General features: G+C 57.9%; 1 protein-coding gene across 2 annotated transcripts; it reads right to left on the minus strand.

Annotated features, from left to right (window-relative positions):
• Nucleotides 1–110: 110 nt before the first annotated feature.
• Nucleotides 111–11,950, minus strand: rai1 (retinoic acid induced 1). Of its 2 annotated transcripts, XM_086176548.1 has the most exons (4): nt 5,561–11,950; nt 5,333–5,426; nt 4,369–4,418; nt 111–1,820 (listed from the first exon to the last, which is right to left on the minus strand). In XM_086176548.1, the coding sequence occupies exons 1-4, from the start codon at nt 11,948–11,950 to the stop codon at nt 1,812–1,814; spliced, it is 6,543 nt and encodes a 2,180-aa protein (XP_086032674.1). In that variant the 3' UTR covers nt 111–1,811. The 2 variants fall into 2 exon arrangements, with proteins under 2 accessions (XP_086032674.1, XP_086032673.1); XM_086176547.1 differs by lacking the exon at nt 4,369–4,418 and having other exon boundaries at nt 1,562–1,820.
• Between the last annotated feature and the right edge of the window lie 1,009 nt (nt 11,951–12,959).

Here is a 12,959-nt window from a genome sequence, read left to right on the forward strand (position 1 = left end):
GTGTGTATGTGTGTGTGTGTGTGTGTGTGTGTGTGTGTGTGTGTGTGTGTGTGTGCGGTGATGCTCGTGCGTGGTCAGTAAAGACAAAAAGAGCAGGCGCTGGCCGTAGCAGCATTGAAAGGTGCTGGTATATTTAACATTGGCGTTACAAAAACATGTCAAACAAAGTGATGCTGAGTCATCGTTTCCAAACAAATAGACATGAGAATCAATAGAACGGCATGCTCCAACTTAGGACAGGTGACATTCCCAAAAAAGGTCATAATATTTTCATCAATGGATTCTTTTAATAATATTTTATAAGCAATAACATATTCCATTTTATAGAAAATAAACATCTCTAGGAAATACTATACACAATTATATTAGTACATCACATCTTACATTTAAACAGCATCAAATACTTATATACACCATTAAATAACGAGTTTCATAAAAGAGAAAGTTTGGTGTGGCATTTTTGCACTTTATGCTCTAATACTTAAATATGTCTCCTTGTCCAGTGGTTGCACTGGGACCCGTGCGGGGCCTTGTTACAGTATATATCATGGTAGAGTGAAAGTAGGCTACATTTCAGGTACACAAACAGGTGCTTCGTGACGTCCGAGTTGGATGTGCGTGTTTTCCGCACGGATACTGGAAGTGGAATAAGTATACATCTTGGCAAAGTTTAACAGTAATACTTCTGAACTGTACATCCATATGAAGTGAGATGTTGGGGAACCTCGGAGGCGTCCGTCAGCGACCTGTCACATGATGATGGCGTCCAATATACATACTGAATGTGCACACGGTTGAATGCTTGTAACACTCTTAAAAAGAGCTTTTTTTTTTTTTTTTTTTTTTTTTTAAAGTTTCTTTCTTTTTTTTTGTTTATTTCAGAAGAACACAAAGCCTGACATATACCAAGGGTGACTCCATGATGTTTTATAGTCATAATGCACATCAAAATACACCTCAAAGGATAAGAGCATATTAAAATACTGCGTCCCTTTTTTTTCCCCTCCCTCGACTCCTCCACATCGGAGTATTTCGAACCTGTGAGCGCACCGGCGGGTACAGGTCGCTGTTTTATTTTGTTCTAAACACATACTGGTACAGTGTACATCCAGTGGCTGGCTGCCGTTTTTTCTTTTTTTTTGTTGTTTTGTTTTTTGTTTTTTTTTTGATTGGTGACATCTTGCGTCGGAGAGACACGCCTCTTTGCCCACAGACACGTGGTGTGCACAAACACGCTGATGGACTGGCTGTAGAATGACACTTCTACGATGATCACACACACACACACACACACACATGCACACACCTCTTGGCCCACAGACAAGGTGGCCAGATGGATGCTCCTGTCCAATCAGTGTCTGCCAGGTGTCTGAATATGATAGCAGCCCATCCGAAGGCAGAACGCATACACACATTCCTCACTCTGCATTTCAAACAGCCCCCCTCGCCTCTCTTCTCCCCCCCCCGTGCTCCGGGCCTGAGGCGCTCGGTCTCTGAAGCGCAGTCTTTCCTCCTGTTAAACAGCGCCGCCGCCTCCTGCCTTCCGAGGAGCGGCTCAGCTGAGAAAACACTTTTCCGGACCCGGCGCAGGAAGAAGCCGGTCTCTGCAGGGCCGTTTTGCTCCTTCCTCCACCTCCCCCGCCCCGAAACCATGGCAGACTCATCCGTCCATCCTCATCTATATGCTTTTTTTTTTTATTTTCATAGGTTCCGTGGCTGTTCGGGCAACATTTGTCTTTGCCTGGCTGGATTCTTGGTCCTTGTCTGGCTGAGAGGTGGTGTCAGTGGTGGAGGTGATACATTGGAATATCTTACAAATCCTGCAGAACAAAGGAGGAGAAACATGCATGAATACAACTGATAGACACACGTGTGTGTGTGTGTGTGCGTGTGCGTGTGCGTGTGAGGTGCACCGCAGGTCCAGTCCTGCAGGACATGGCTAAGCTCTGCGGGTCCAACTATCGCAGAAATAAACGTCCTTTTGAGAACACTGCCTGCCGGTCTGCCTGTGCATTCCCGGTGTGGGCCGAGCGTCCTGCCCGGGTGAGTCACCCGCCTCCCATGTGTGATGCCTGATTCCCGTCTGTGCGCCGACGTGACCGCCGGGCCCGCGACCCGGCCTCGCCGCCGAACACGTCCGGGACGCCCGCTAACTGCGGCGCTAGAACAGCCAGGCTTCCCCGCGGCGTCGGGTTCGTCCTGTTCTCGATTTGCCCGCTGTCGTGTCGGTGACTCGGAGAGCCTCGCCTCCGTGCTTTATTTCTGTTTATTTCCATCTTTCCCTCCTGAAGTCCTTCTCTTTACATTTGCGTCGCTAGAGGGACACAAGGATGCAATCTTTTGTCCATGTTGTGCCTTCTCTCTCTCTCTCTCTCTCTCTCTGGTTGTCCTTCTGCTCCCTCCATCCCATCCCTCCGTTCTGCCGCTCTGATGTAACTGCCCCCATTTGTCTTTTGTTCCCACTCAGCCGCAGAAGAAAACAGCACCGGTCCGACTCCCCGCTCAGTTTGGACGTGTGTGAGCTCACAGGTAACCTGTTAATGAACCTGTGTTGACCCACGTTTGTGTGTGTGTGTGTGTGTGTGTTTGTCATGCACACACTATGACTCCATTGGCTGCACACGATCTAGGGTAGAAGGCAATGCATGTGTGTGTGCGTGTGTGTGTGTGTGTGTGTGTGTGTGTGTGTGTGTTCCAGCCCTGGAGCCGAGCGAATGCAGGCTGGGGGAAATCTGAGTGGGGCACCCTTGGGTGTGGTGGTTGTGCATCTGGTTTTGTGTGTGTGTGTGTGTTTGTTTGTGCACGTCGGTTCCTCTCTTTGATTAGGCTGCTCGGTGAAAATTGGCGCTGTGCGGGCCCACACACACACACACACACACACACACACACACACACGCTGATGACAGCTCTGCCTCATCCTGATAACAACAACCTCTCTCTTGTTTTGCTCTCCTTTCCGTTCCTGTTTCTTACTCGGCTCATTTCTGCTGCTTAGACGTGGGAGTCGTGGTGAAGAGAGACGGGGCGAGGAGCCGAGAGGAGATGAGAGAAAGGGAGGGGGGGGTCGACGAAAAGAAAGAGAGGGAGAGAGGGGAAGGGATGAGGAGGGATGAAGGGGAGGATGAGGATGGTAAAGGGAGCTCACAGGAGATGAGAGGTGAACCGAGTGAGAGACGGTGGGAGCCGGAACAGCGGGGGAGCCGAGACGCAAAATATGGGAAGTGGAAGGACGGGGGGGGGGGGGGGAGGAAGGAGGAAGGAGAAATAACAAGAGAAAGGAGGAGAGTGTGAGTGAGAAAGGGGGGAAGAGAGAGCGTGAGGAGGGCGGCAGGCAGCGATGGTGGGTGGGGTGTTTTGATCATCAGCCAGCTTTTCATCACTGTCAGTCTGCACAGAGGAGAGAGAGAGAGAGAGGGATGCGCAGAGGGGTGGGAGGAAGGGAGGAAGGGAGGAAGGGAGGAAGGGAGGAAGGGAGGCTGCTGCTGCTGCTGCTGCTGCTGCTGCTGCCTCAATGCACCGATGCTCCCTGCTGAATGTCAGCATCTCCCTCCCTCCCTCCCTCCCTCCCTCCAACCCCCCCGTTTGACCTTCCTCCCCGCTCTGCAGTGTAAATACTTCACCAGCAGATGGCATCTGCCTGACAGGAAAGCTGACTGCTGCACTATTCATATCCACGCTGTATTGGTGACCCATTGTTATTGCTGTGGTCTGCAGTCATAACGGCGAGGGGGTGGCGGTGGCGCTTGTGTGTGTGTGTGTGTGTGTGTGTGTGTGTATATATGTGTGTGTGTGTGTGGGGGGTCCGACAGAAACACATAAAAGTCGCACATCTCCTCACTTGCGGTTGCTATGGGTTCAGCCAGCCAAGGTCAGAGCAGGGGTATTGATTTGTGAACGAATGATAGGCCGGTTCAGGGCTGTCATAATGAATGCCGGTGAATAATGAAGGCCGTAATGAAGCCCTTGTGTGTGTGTGTGTGTGTGTGTCTCTGCTGATTACGTGTGTTTCTCACCTACGCAAAACAACGGGATGGAAGGTGGACTGGGTGGGTCGGTGGGTCGGAAGGAGGGAGGGGAGAAAAAATTTGATGAAAGAACAAGCGAGAGAGGAGAAGAAAATCAAAGCAGAGCGCCGAAGAGTCGTCGGAAGACCAACCTGTGCGTCCCCGGTGCAAATATACGAAGTCCAAGTGCTAGGGAGAAGCTAAGGTGCACCGGTCCGGCTACCCGGCTCGCCTTCGATGCGTAACTCGTAATTTAGCTCCAAAGAGAAGAAGGTTTTTTTTTTTTTTTTTTTTTTTTTTTCTTTTTTTTTCTTTTAAAAAAAATACTCTAAATAGTCTGCATGTTCTCCGTCACTTTTCTTACCTCGTGTTTGGGACATTTAATAGAGAAGTCATCCTCGTGGAATGTGCAGCCTGGTCGGGTAGAGAAAAAAGCAAAGAAAAGAAGGAGGGGATAAGATATACACAGGAGCCATACATCACAACCCCCCGAGAAAACAAAAACAACAAAAGCCAAACAAAAAAACGGATGACAAAAAGGCGGGGTTAAAGTAAAACATGGGCTAGAATGAAGCACACGGAAAGGAAGGCCGGCAGAATCAGTCGCCGGGTCGCCGCGCAGGCGGGTAGTCAGTCCGATACGGTTGCTGCGCTCGGCAGGATTGAGAGCGGCCTCGCGCCGCCTCCCAGCGCCGCCGTGGTCGGCGTGACCGCCGTGGCCGGCCTTCTCATCGCCACGCTTCACTCCCTCGGCGTGAGGCAATGAAAAAGGGGGGAAATCATACACCGACACGCACACGCACACGCACGGGACACACACTTGTATATTAAAACGACATCGACCAGGGACGGGCGTGACTGCGATGGAAAGGGAGTGGGCGGGGCTTAACGGCGGCAAACATCTAGGCATGCACGGGGGCGGAGCCTCGGTCGGGCGGAGGTGGACGCACACGCGGCGAGGATGGATGGATGGAGGTCAACAACGCACACATACACACCCTGCTTCTCGTCTTCTCGCCGTCCGCCCGATTCGGAAGCCGCTCCCCTCCCCGGCCCCTCCGCCCTCCTCACGCTCAATAAGGCTACTTCTTCATGCCGTCCCTTCTCCTACTTTATCCGCTTTCCCTTCCCTCTCCTTTCATTTTCCTCCCATTTTTCTACCTGCCCCCTCCCCCCCCCCCCCCCCCCCCCCCGACCCTCAACCACCCGCCCGCTCCCTCCAAGTTCAATTAACCATTCGCGATTTCCCTCCCCGGTTCTCCTCCCCTCGGTCTTTTCTTCCTTTTCATCTCTCGCCGCTCCCGTCCTCCCCTAATGTGGCCTCTTACCTATCTCTTTGGCGCAGACATAGTGATATTTATGAGAGCAGCCTCTCCAACAGCAGCTGAGGGACGCCCCCGCAATCTGGCACTTGTAGCATTTCTAGGGTTAGCCGTGGAGGTGGACATATGGACCGAGATGCATGAAGGGAAAGAACAGACAGGAGAAGTTAGCCGCGGTGACGTGACGATAGATCTGCACATTTCATAGCTCGCCGGCGGGAACATCCGGCGTACCGTTTGGGCCGACTTGTTTGCGGCTTCCTTCAGTCCGTACAGCCGCCCGGCTACCATAATTATCCCCTTGGTCCAGATGGCGCAGTTTTCGTGGGCCCAGTGCTCCTTGGCTTCCGCCTCTACTTTCAGCCTTTGGAAAACGCCACCGCCACCGCCGCCCTCCTCTTGCTCATTTGAAGACCCCGCGCTGGTTTCCTGGAGCCTCCTCATTCTCCTGAACCTCTCGCGGAGAGTCAGTCTCCTCGGACCCTCCCTCCCCGTTCTTTCCGAGCGCCTGTGGCGCCAGTGGTGCTGCCTAATGCGTCGGTCCTCCTGGGACGGCGCTCCCCCGTCGCCCCGCTCCTCGTTCCGCGAGGAGCCGCAGGGCTCTTCGCCGCCGCCGCCGCTGTTATCGCTCGTCCGTGGGAATTTCCCGGGGGACCGAGAGCGCTCGGCCGTCAGGGTTTTCCGCGGGACGCCGTCTTCTGTGTAGTAGGGGCCGCACAAATCGCCCAGATCTCTGAAATTGGACGGCTTTCCGCACAGGGAACATGTGAGACACCTGTCCTTCAGGCTTCTGTTCACCAGGGGTCCTTGCAGCATGGCCGCCGTGTGCGGCGCCACTTTGGCCACCGAGAAGGGGTTCTTCATCCTGAGGATGCCCTTTTTTCTCCGCCTCTGAAACACCAGCGCGTCCTCGGGCCGGTTGATGATGGCGCACCACGAGGAGAAGTCCCTGGAGTTGTTGATTCTCACGCAGGGGTAGAAGGACAGCCGCAGATGCTGCTGCTGCTGCTGCTGCTGCTGCTGCTGCGCCGCCGCTTTGCACCTGATTTTTTTCACAGAGATAATTTCGGTCTGTCTCTCTGACACCGTCACCACCGGACCCACCGCGCAGGACGCCTGCCGGTCCTTTTCGCTTTCGCCTCGCTCCTTCTCCCGCCGAGCCCTCTCCTCCTTCTCGTCCTGTTCGTACCCGGCCGCCCTGACCACCGCCTCGATAACCTCGATGGCGTCCTTCATTCCCGGTTTAGGTCCGGGCTTTTTGTGGACCTTCGCCGGTTTGGCGGCCGGACGCTCTGACGAGGCCTTGCCCTGCTTCCTCTTGCTCGGATTCGCCGACGGTTTTCTTCCTCTCCTGGATTTCTGGTTGAGCTCCGTGGCGCTCGGCGTCGAGGGTTCCGCGCCGTCGTCCGCGCCGCCCGGCCGGGTCGCCGCGGGCTCGGCGGGAACCGTGGACTCCTCCCCCTCCTCTCGTCTCCGCTCGCCGGCTTTCACATCCGCCTCGGTGGCCGCCTGCGCTTCTTCTTGAGGGTCTTGGCCTTTCCTCTTCTTCCTCCTCTGCTTGAGGTGCATCTCGTGGTTGTTTTTGATGGCCCTCTGCTTGGCCAGCCTCTGAGTCGTCACGATGAGATTATCCGCTTCCAGGGCGACCAGCGAGGCATCCGTGCTCTCCACCATGGCCCATCTTTTCCTCTTACTTCTTATGGACTTGGCCGCCTCTGTGGACGCCCCCCGCTGTGTCCAATCTCCCATTTTAATGTTCTCTCGACTCGGCCCCTCCAGGCGTTCAGCCTCTTCGGCCGAGCCTCGCGTCGCCTCCTCCGGCGGCGAGCCCTCTTGACTGGTCTCGTACTTTCCTCCCTCCCGGTCGACTTCCTCCCTCTTCATCGCCCCTTCCGGGTACCTCGCTCCGTCTTGTCTGGACTCTGTGCTTTTCGCTTCGCCCTCGAGCATCTCGCCGCCACATAGAAGCACCGCCGCCTCGCCTTCCTTTAACACATGTTGAGACAGCGCTTTAGCCGTCGCATCCTCATTCAGGCTACCGTCCACCTGGGGAGTCTGGTAGTGTTTTTTTGAGCCGGGAGATGTAATTTTCTGCACCATGGCTTCGTACTTCTGTCCTCTTCCCTTGCGTGGCGGGAGAACCTTTGTTTTGGTGGGACAGTGGGGGGGCATCGCAGCTACGTCGCTCGTATCGGTTTCGGCGGACAGAGAGCTTCTGGGCGCGTGAGCCACCTCCGACAATTTCTTGGGTGGCCCTCGCTTTTTTTTGGGCCCCCGGACACCCTTCTCTTTCGGGGCGGAGGCAACGTGTTCCAGCAGGTGGAGCTGCAGCGGCGAGGGCTTGGCTTTGGGCTTGGGTCCCCTCTTCTTCTTAGCTGGCAGCGCAGGAGACTCTGCGCACGACTTCCTCTTCAGCTGAACCGTCTTGTCCTCGCCGCGGTCTGATGGGACCGGCGCCGCCGTCGGCGTACGAGAATCCGCCGGGGCGTCGGTGTTTTTCACCGCGCCGGGACTCGGTGTCGGAGCGGGTTCCGCGCTGAAAGGTTTCTCCTCTTGCGAGGAAACGTCGCCGTTTTCGATCGCCGTGAGTTTCGGAGCCGGAGCGTCTCCCTCGGCGAGCTTGTCTTTCTCTTTGGGGAATTTTCCCTGTGAAGGTTTTCTGGATCGCAAGACCATGTTCTTTCCTTCGTTGTCTTGTGCTTTTACATCACTGGCTTGTTTTTCTTCCCTGTTTTCCAGGTTCCCCAGCATGTCCACCGGTGACATGACGGCCTTCAGAGGCTTCCTGCCCCTCCCTTGCGGTCCCGTCAGCGGCTGCGCCGCATCTTCTTGCTGCGTCTGCCTGGCTTTGGCCACCGAGCCTTTGGGGCGACCCACCGGGGCCTTACCGGGCGAGGTGTCGCCGGGGGGCAAAACGTCCGTCAGTTTGGCCCCGGGCTTCGGTGCCGGTTTCGGGCCGTGTTTCAGGACGCCTTTGGGTCCGGGTTTCGGGCCCGGTTTTCGTTTTATCGGAGACTCGCATTTCGGCGGCAGCTCGGGCGCACTCGGGACGGGCTTTGACGCCGGCTTGGGTCCGGGCTTCGGCCCCGGCTTGGATCCGGGCTTCGAACCGGCTTTGGAACCCGTTTTAGCGCCCGGCTTGGCCCCCGGCTTGGGTCCCGGTTTGGCCCCGGCTCTGGCGGCCGGCTTGGGGCCCGGTTTCCTCTTGACGTGCGGCTCGACTTTGGACGGCAAGTCGGCGGCGTTGAACGAGCGCGTGCACATCCTGGAACGAAAACCATCGGCTAACATTTTGTGAGTTTGGCTCACGATGGACTCCTGATGAGCCAGATCCATCTGATCTGAGAAGAGCACCGTTTTGCTCGGAGGCATGCAGGGTTTCTGCGTCGGCAAGGGGGCCGTTTCCTCTTCCTTTTCCCCTTCCCGCTCCAAGCCCAGCTCCTGCCTGATCCCTTCTCCCGAATGCATAAATCTCCTCCGGCCCCTGGCGTGTTTACGTCCGAACGCCCTGGGCCGAGCGGACGGGGCCACGGGCTCCGGCTTGGCCAAGGGGGTCACGGCGCTGGGGCAGCTGATGCCCGGCTCCATGTCCTCGTCCCCTTTCTTCGGGGAGGGCGGAGTGTCCGCCCAAGACGGGGCCGAGGGAAGTATCGACTTCCCCGGCAGCTGAGGAGAGTCCGGCTCCAGCACTTTAGCGTCGCTATGATCGATATGATCCCTGCTCTGAGCGGGGAGGACGGCCTTATCGTCCAGGGCCGAGAAGACCGGCATCGCGGATCGGGATCGGGGAGCCGTGTCGCCGATGGCCGACTCCCTCGCGGGAGCGTCCGCCGCCGTCGTACTCGGATGCACGGGCGCCCCGGAAAACTCCTTGTCGGCACGGAGGTCATGACTCTGACCGTCTGTCCTGCCGCAGAGGACTCCGGACGGCTCGGCGGGACCGTCTGTATCGATCGTGTCCTCCTCGTCCGGGGACCGGCTCCCCTCCCGCCCCATTTCCAGTTCCTCCATAACATCTGCGGAGAGCGCCGGAGACAAGCAGTGCTCTCCTCGATCCTGCATCTCCTCTTCCTCGTCGTCCGCCTCTTCTCCTTCCTCCACCTCCCCTTCCGCTCTGTCCGCCGCCTCTCCGCCCTTCACGGTGTCAGAGCTCTTCTCGTCCGAGGCCTCGGTTTTGGGGGTCGGGGAGTCGTTCTCCGAGCTGTCCTCCTTCTCCGTGGAGTACCGGTCCCGTTCCAGGTCGCCCCTCGAAAGGAAAGGCAACGTCTTCAGCGAGCTCTCGGAGCCCGGCGAGGACTCGGATTTGCACGAGTCCAGCTTCACATCCTGGCCGAAGTTTTCCTTGTGGCTGATATCGGAGAGCGCCGCCGGGGACTTCTCCGCCGAGTCCCTGGTGTCCGAGTCGTATTTGGTCGGGAGCCCTTGATACACCGACTCTCCGAAGCAGAAGTCCTTCTCCGCCGCCTGCACTTTGCCGTACAGAGTCGGGGATTTCTCGTCGTCGGACCATTTCTCCAGCTTCTCCGTGCGTTTAGTCGGGCCGGAATCCCTTTCGCAGTCGGAAGTCGTATCCGCGGTCCCTTCCTCTTTGTCAGCTGATTTCTCCGCCCAGGCGGATTCCTCAAAGTTCTCTTTAACGGACTCGCCGATGTGCCGCATGTCCGAAGGGGAATCCGTTTCGTGCTTGATAGGACTGTGGATGGTGATGCTCGTGGGAGACCTTTCATCGCAGAGGCTCTTCACCGGTGTGGTCATGCCGTCGCCTCCTTGTCCCGACTGGCATCTGATGGAGTCGGGGGTGAGGTTGTGCAGGCCGGAGTCGCCGGATCGCGTGGATAGATTATCGGGGGACGTTATGGAGCACGAAGAAGCCGTGTCCAGACCGAGGTGAGCGTTGTTAGGCGCCTGTGCCGGGCTCCGGCCCTGGCCGGTGTAGAAGAAGCCGCGTTCCAGCTGCTCGTCGCTGCTGCTGGAGTAGCCTCCCTCGTGGAGTTCCATCGGCATCGCCTGGTGCTGCGGAGTGGAGTAAGGATCCTGCAGCTGGCTTCCGCTCACACTCACCCCGCTGTCGGGATAAGGACTTTTATACTCCTCCGCCTTTTTGGAGGATGCCGCGCTTCCGGCGCTGCTGTTGCTCCCTCCGCTGCTGCGCTTACCGGCCTTCTTGTTGGCCACCAGGGCCTCCGAGAGCAGCAGCTGCTGGACGTTATTCGAGATGTTCTCTACCTGAGACGTGAGGGCATTCAGGCTCCACAAGCTCGGGTTCGACAGCAGTTTCTCCGAGAATCGTTCCTTCATGCTCGGTCCCTGCGGCGTGGTCGAGTAGTTGTGAGAAGCCGCGTGCGGCACGTTGGGCGAAGGGTGCGACCGCGGGGGCATCAACATGGCGCCGGAGCCGCCCTGGTCCTGCATGCCGGCCGAGGAGGACGACGAAGACGACGCCGCCCCGGGGGTCATGGGAGGCTGACCGTACTGGAAGGACTCCGGATTGGTCATCAGCGGCGACGGGGTGGAGCTGTACGAGGGCGACCGGCCGACCGAACGCGCGGGCGAGTGGCTGGAGGAGGGGCTGCAAGTTTGATAGTACTGCTCGGGCGACCTCACGGACAGTTCCGAGAGACAGTAGTTCTGCTGCGGTTGGCTGTAGTGTTGGTATTTTGGATGTTGCTCCTGGGGATTGGTCATGGATTGTAAAGGGTTTTGCGGCTCAAAGCTTCGGGGAGGCTGCTGGAAGCCGTAACTGCTCTGCGAAGACCTGTAACCCCCCTGCTTCAGACCGCCGTGGCCGCTCAGCTGCCGTCCGTACTGCGAACCGGGGGGAATGTTGTAACCCTTGTAACAGTGCGGCATCGGGCCGCATTTCTCCATGTACGGCGAGGGAGACGGCGAATGCTGGGGGTAGTGCAGGTGACTCTGCGGGTACAGGAGAGGGGACGGGGCGGGGTTGGGGTGGTGCGGCTGGTGGTGCGGACTCGTGTAGGAAGGGGCCGACGGCTGGTGGCACTGGGTCTGCGAGTGGCCCAGTATGCTCTGGTCCATGTACTGCGAGGAAGCGGGCGCGGGGGTGCCGCCGGCTTCCATGCGGCCCACGATCTCTTGCTCGTACTGCGCCAGCTGGGCCGCGTCCTCCCACTTCTGCTGGAGGTGGCCCTCGCTTATGTACTGGGCCGAGTAGGTCCCGGGGGCCATGTGGTTGCCGTAAGCGGCCGGACCCTGCAGATGCTGCCCGGGGTTGGTCACTTTGCCCCCCCTGTAGGTCTTCTTGGCCTGCGCGGGCGCCGAGCCCCCGCTCCCGCCCCCGCTCCCGCTCCCGCCCCCGGCGCCGGGGTAACCGGAGTAGGCTTGCTGGCTGTAACAGTCCTTGGGCGCTCCTCCCGCTCCGGCGCCGCCGGCGGGAGGCATGCTGGACGGGTTCATCAGAGCGTGGACCTCGTACACCGGCCTGGTGTGCCCGGGGCCCGGACCCGGACCCGGGTGCGGACCCGGGCCCGGGTGCGGGTGCTGGGTGTGGGCATGGTGGGGGTGTTGCCGGTAGGTCTCCAGGCGGGATAATTCATGGGGCTCCTGCTGGTAGCAGGGTTGGTTGCTGTGGTAACCACCACTGCGCTCACGGAAGGACTGCATAACGCTCTCCGTCTGTAGCCAGAGCAGGGAGGGGGGGTGAGGTGGGAAAGGGGGAGGAGAGGGTGGGGGTTCTGAAATCAGGGGAAGAGCAGAGTGAGAGAAAAGCAATCGTGAGGTTAGAACAGCCGTTCCCGGATGAACGGACGGATGAACGGATGAATTGCATCGCGGCCTCCCCCTCGTCCCCGGGAGCCGATGCCAGTTACTCGGATAAACGGGAGACGCCCGTCCCGCCCCGCCGCCCAGGCAGGAGACCACCAGAACACACACACACACACACACACACACACACACCATTCACTGACCTGTAATTGTGTGTGTGTGTGTGTGTGTGTGTGTGTGCGCGTCTCTAAAATGGCCCCTCCAGGTTGGAGAAAATGGAGCGGGGAGGGTGATGCAAATGCGAGCGCTGCGATTGACGGGTCCGGGACGGAGGAGGAGCGGAGGCTGGATGGCAAGACGCGCAGGACCTTTCTGCTCGCCGGCTGCGGGGCGACGGAGCTCCGGCTCCTGATCTTCTGTCAGCTCCAAAAACGCCGTGTTCGCTTTGCGCCGCTTCGGTCTGACGCATCCTTCACGGCTGCTGGGAATCGCAGCGTTCATCTTTGACGTGGTGTTTCATAGAAGGCCGGCGGAGCCTCCGCCACCCTCCCCCCTCTCCTCCCTCGCTATCATTTTTTTTCCTGCACCGACTCCAATTTCCGCTGAGGGGAAGCGTTCCACCGAGTGTGTGTGTGTGTGTGCGTTTCTGTTCTGTGCTTTCAGAACACCGGGGTAGGTGTCACAGAGCGTGCCCCCGGCTGTTGTGTTCACTGCGTTGCTGCCATTATCTGAGTGTGGCAAATTTGGTCTACATGTGTTTATATGCTTATGACCGTGTGTGTGCATGTTTGTGTGTTTGTGTGTATGTGTGTGAGTGTGTTCGTGTGTGTGTGTGTGTGTGTGTGTGTGTGTGTGTGTGTGTGGGTTTCAGTATTCATACGAAGGCAGAGAGGAGGTTGCCGAGAAC

Source organism: Fistularia commersonii, chromosome 28 (genome assembly GCF_037954325.1).
Source record: "Fistularia commersonii isolate RoL2024-O1a breed Wild chromosome 28, RoL_Fcom_v1.0, whole genome shotgun sequence".
Classification (NCBI taxonomy): Eukaryota; Metazoa; Chordata; class Actinopteri; order Syngnathiformes; family Fistulariidae; genus Fistularia; species Fistularia commersonii.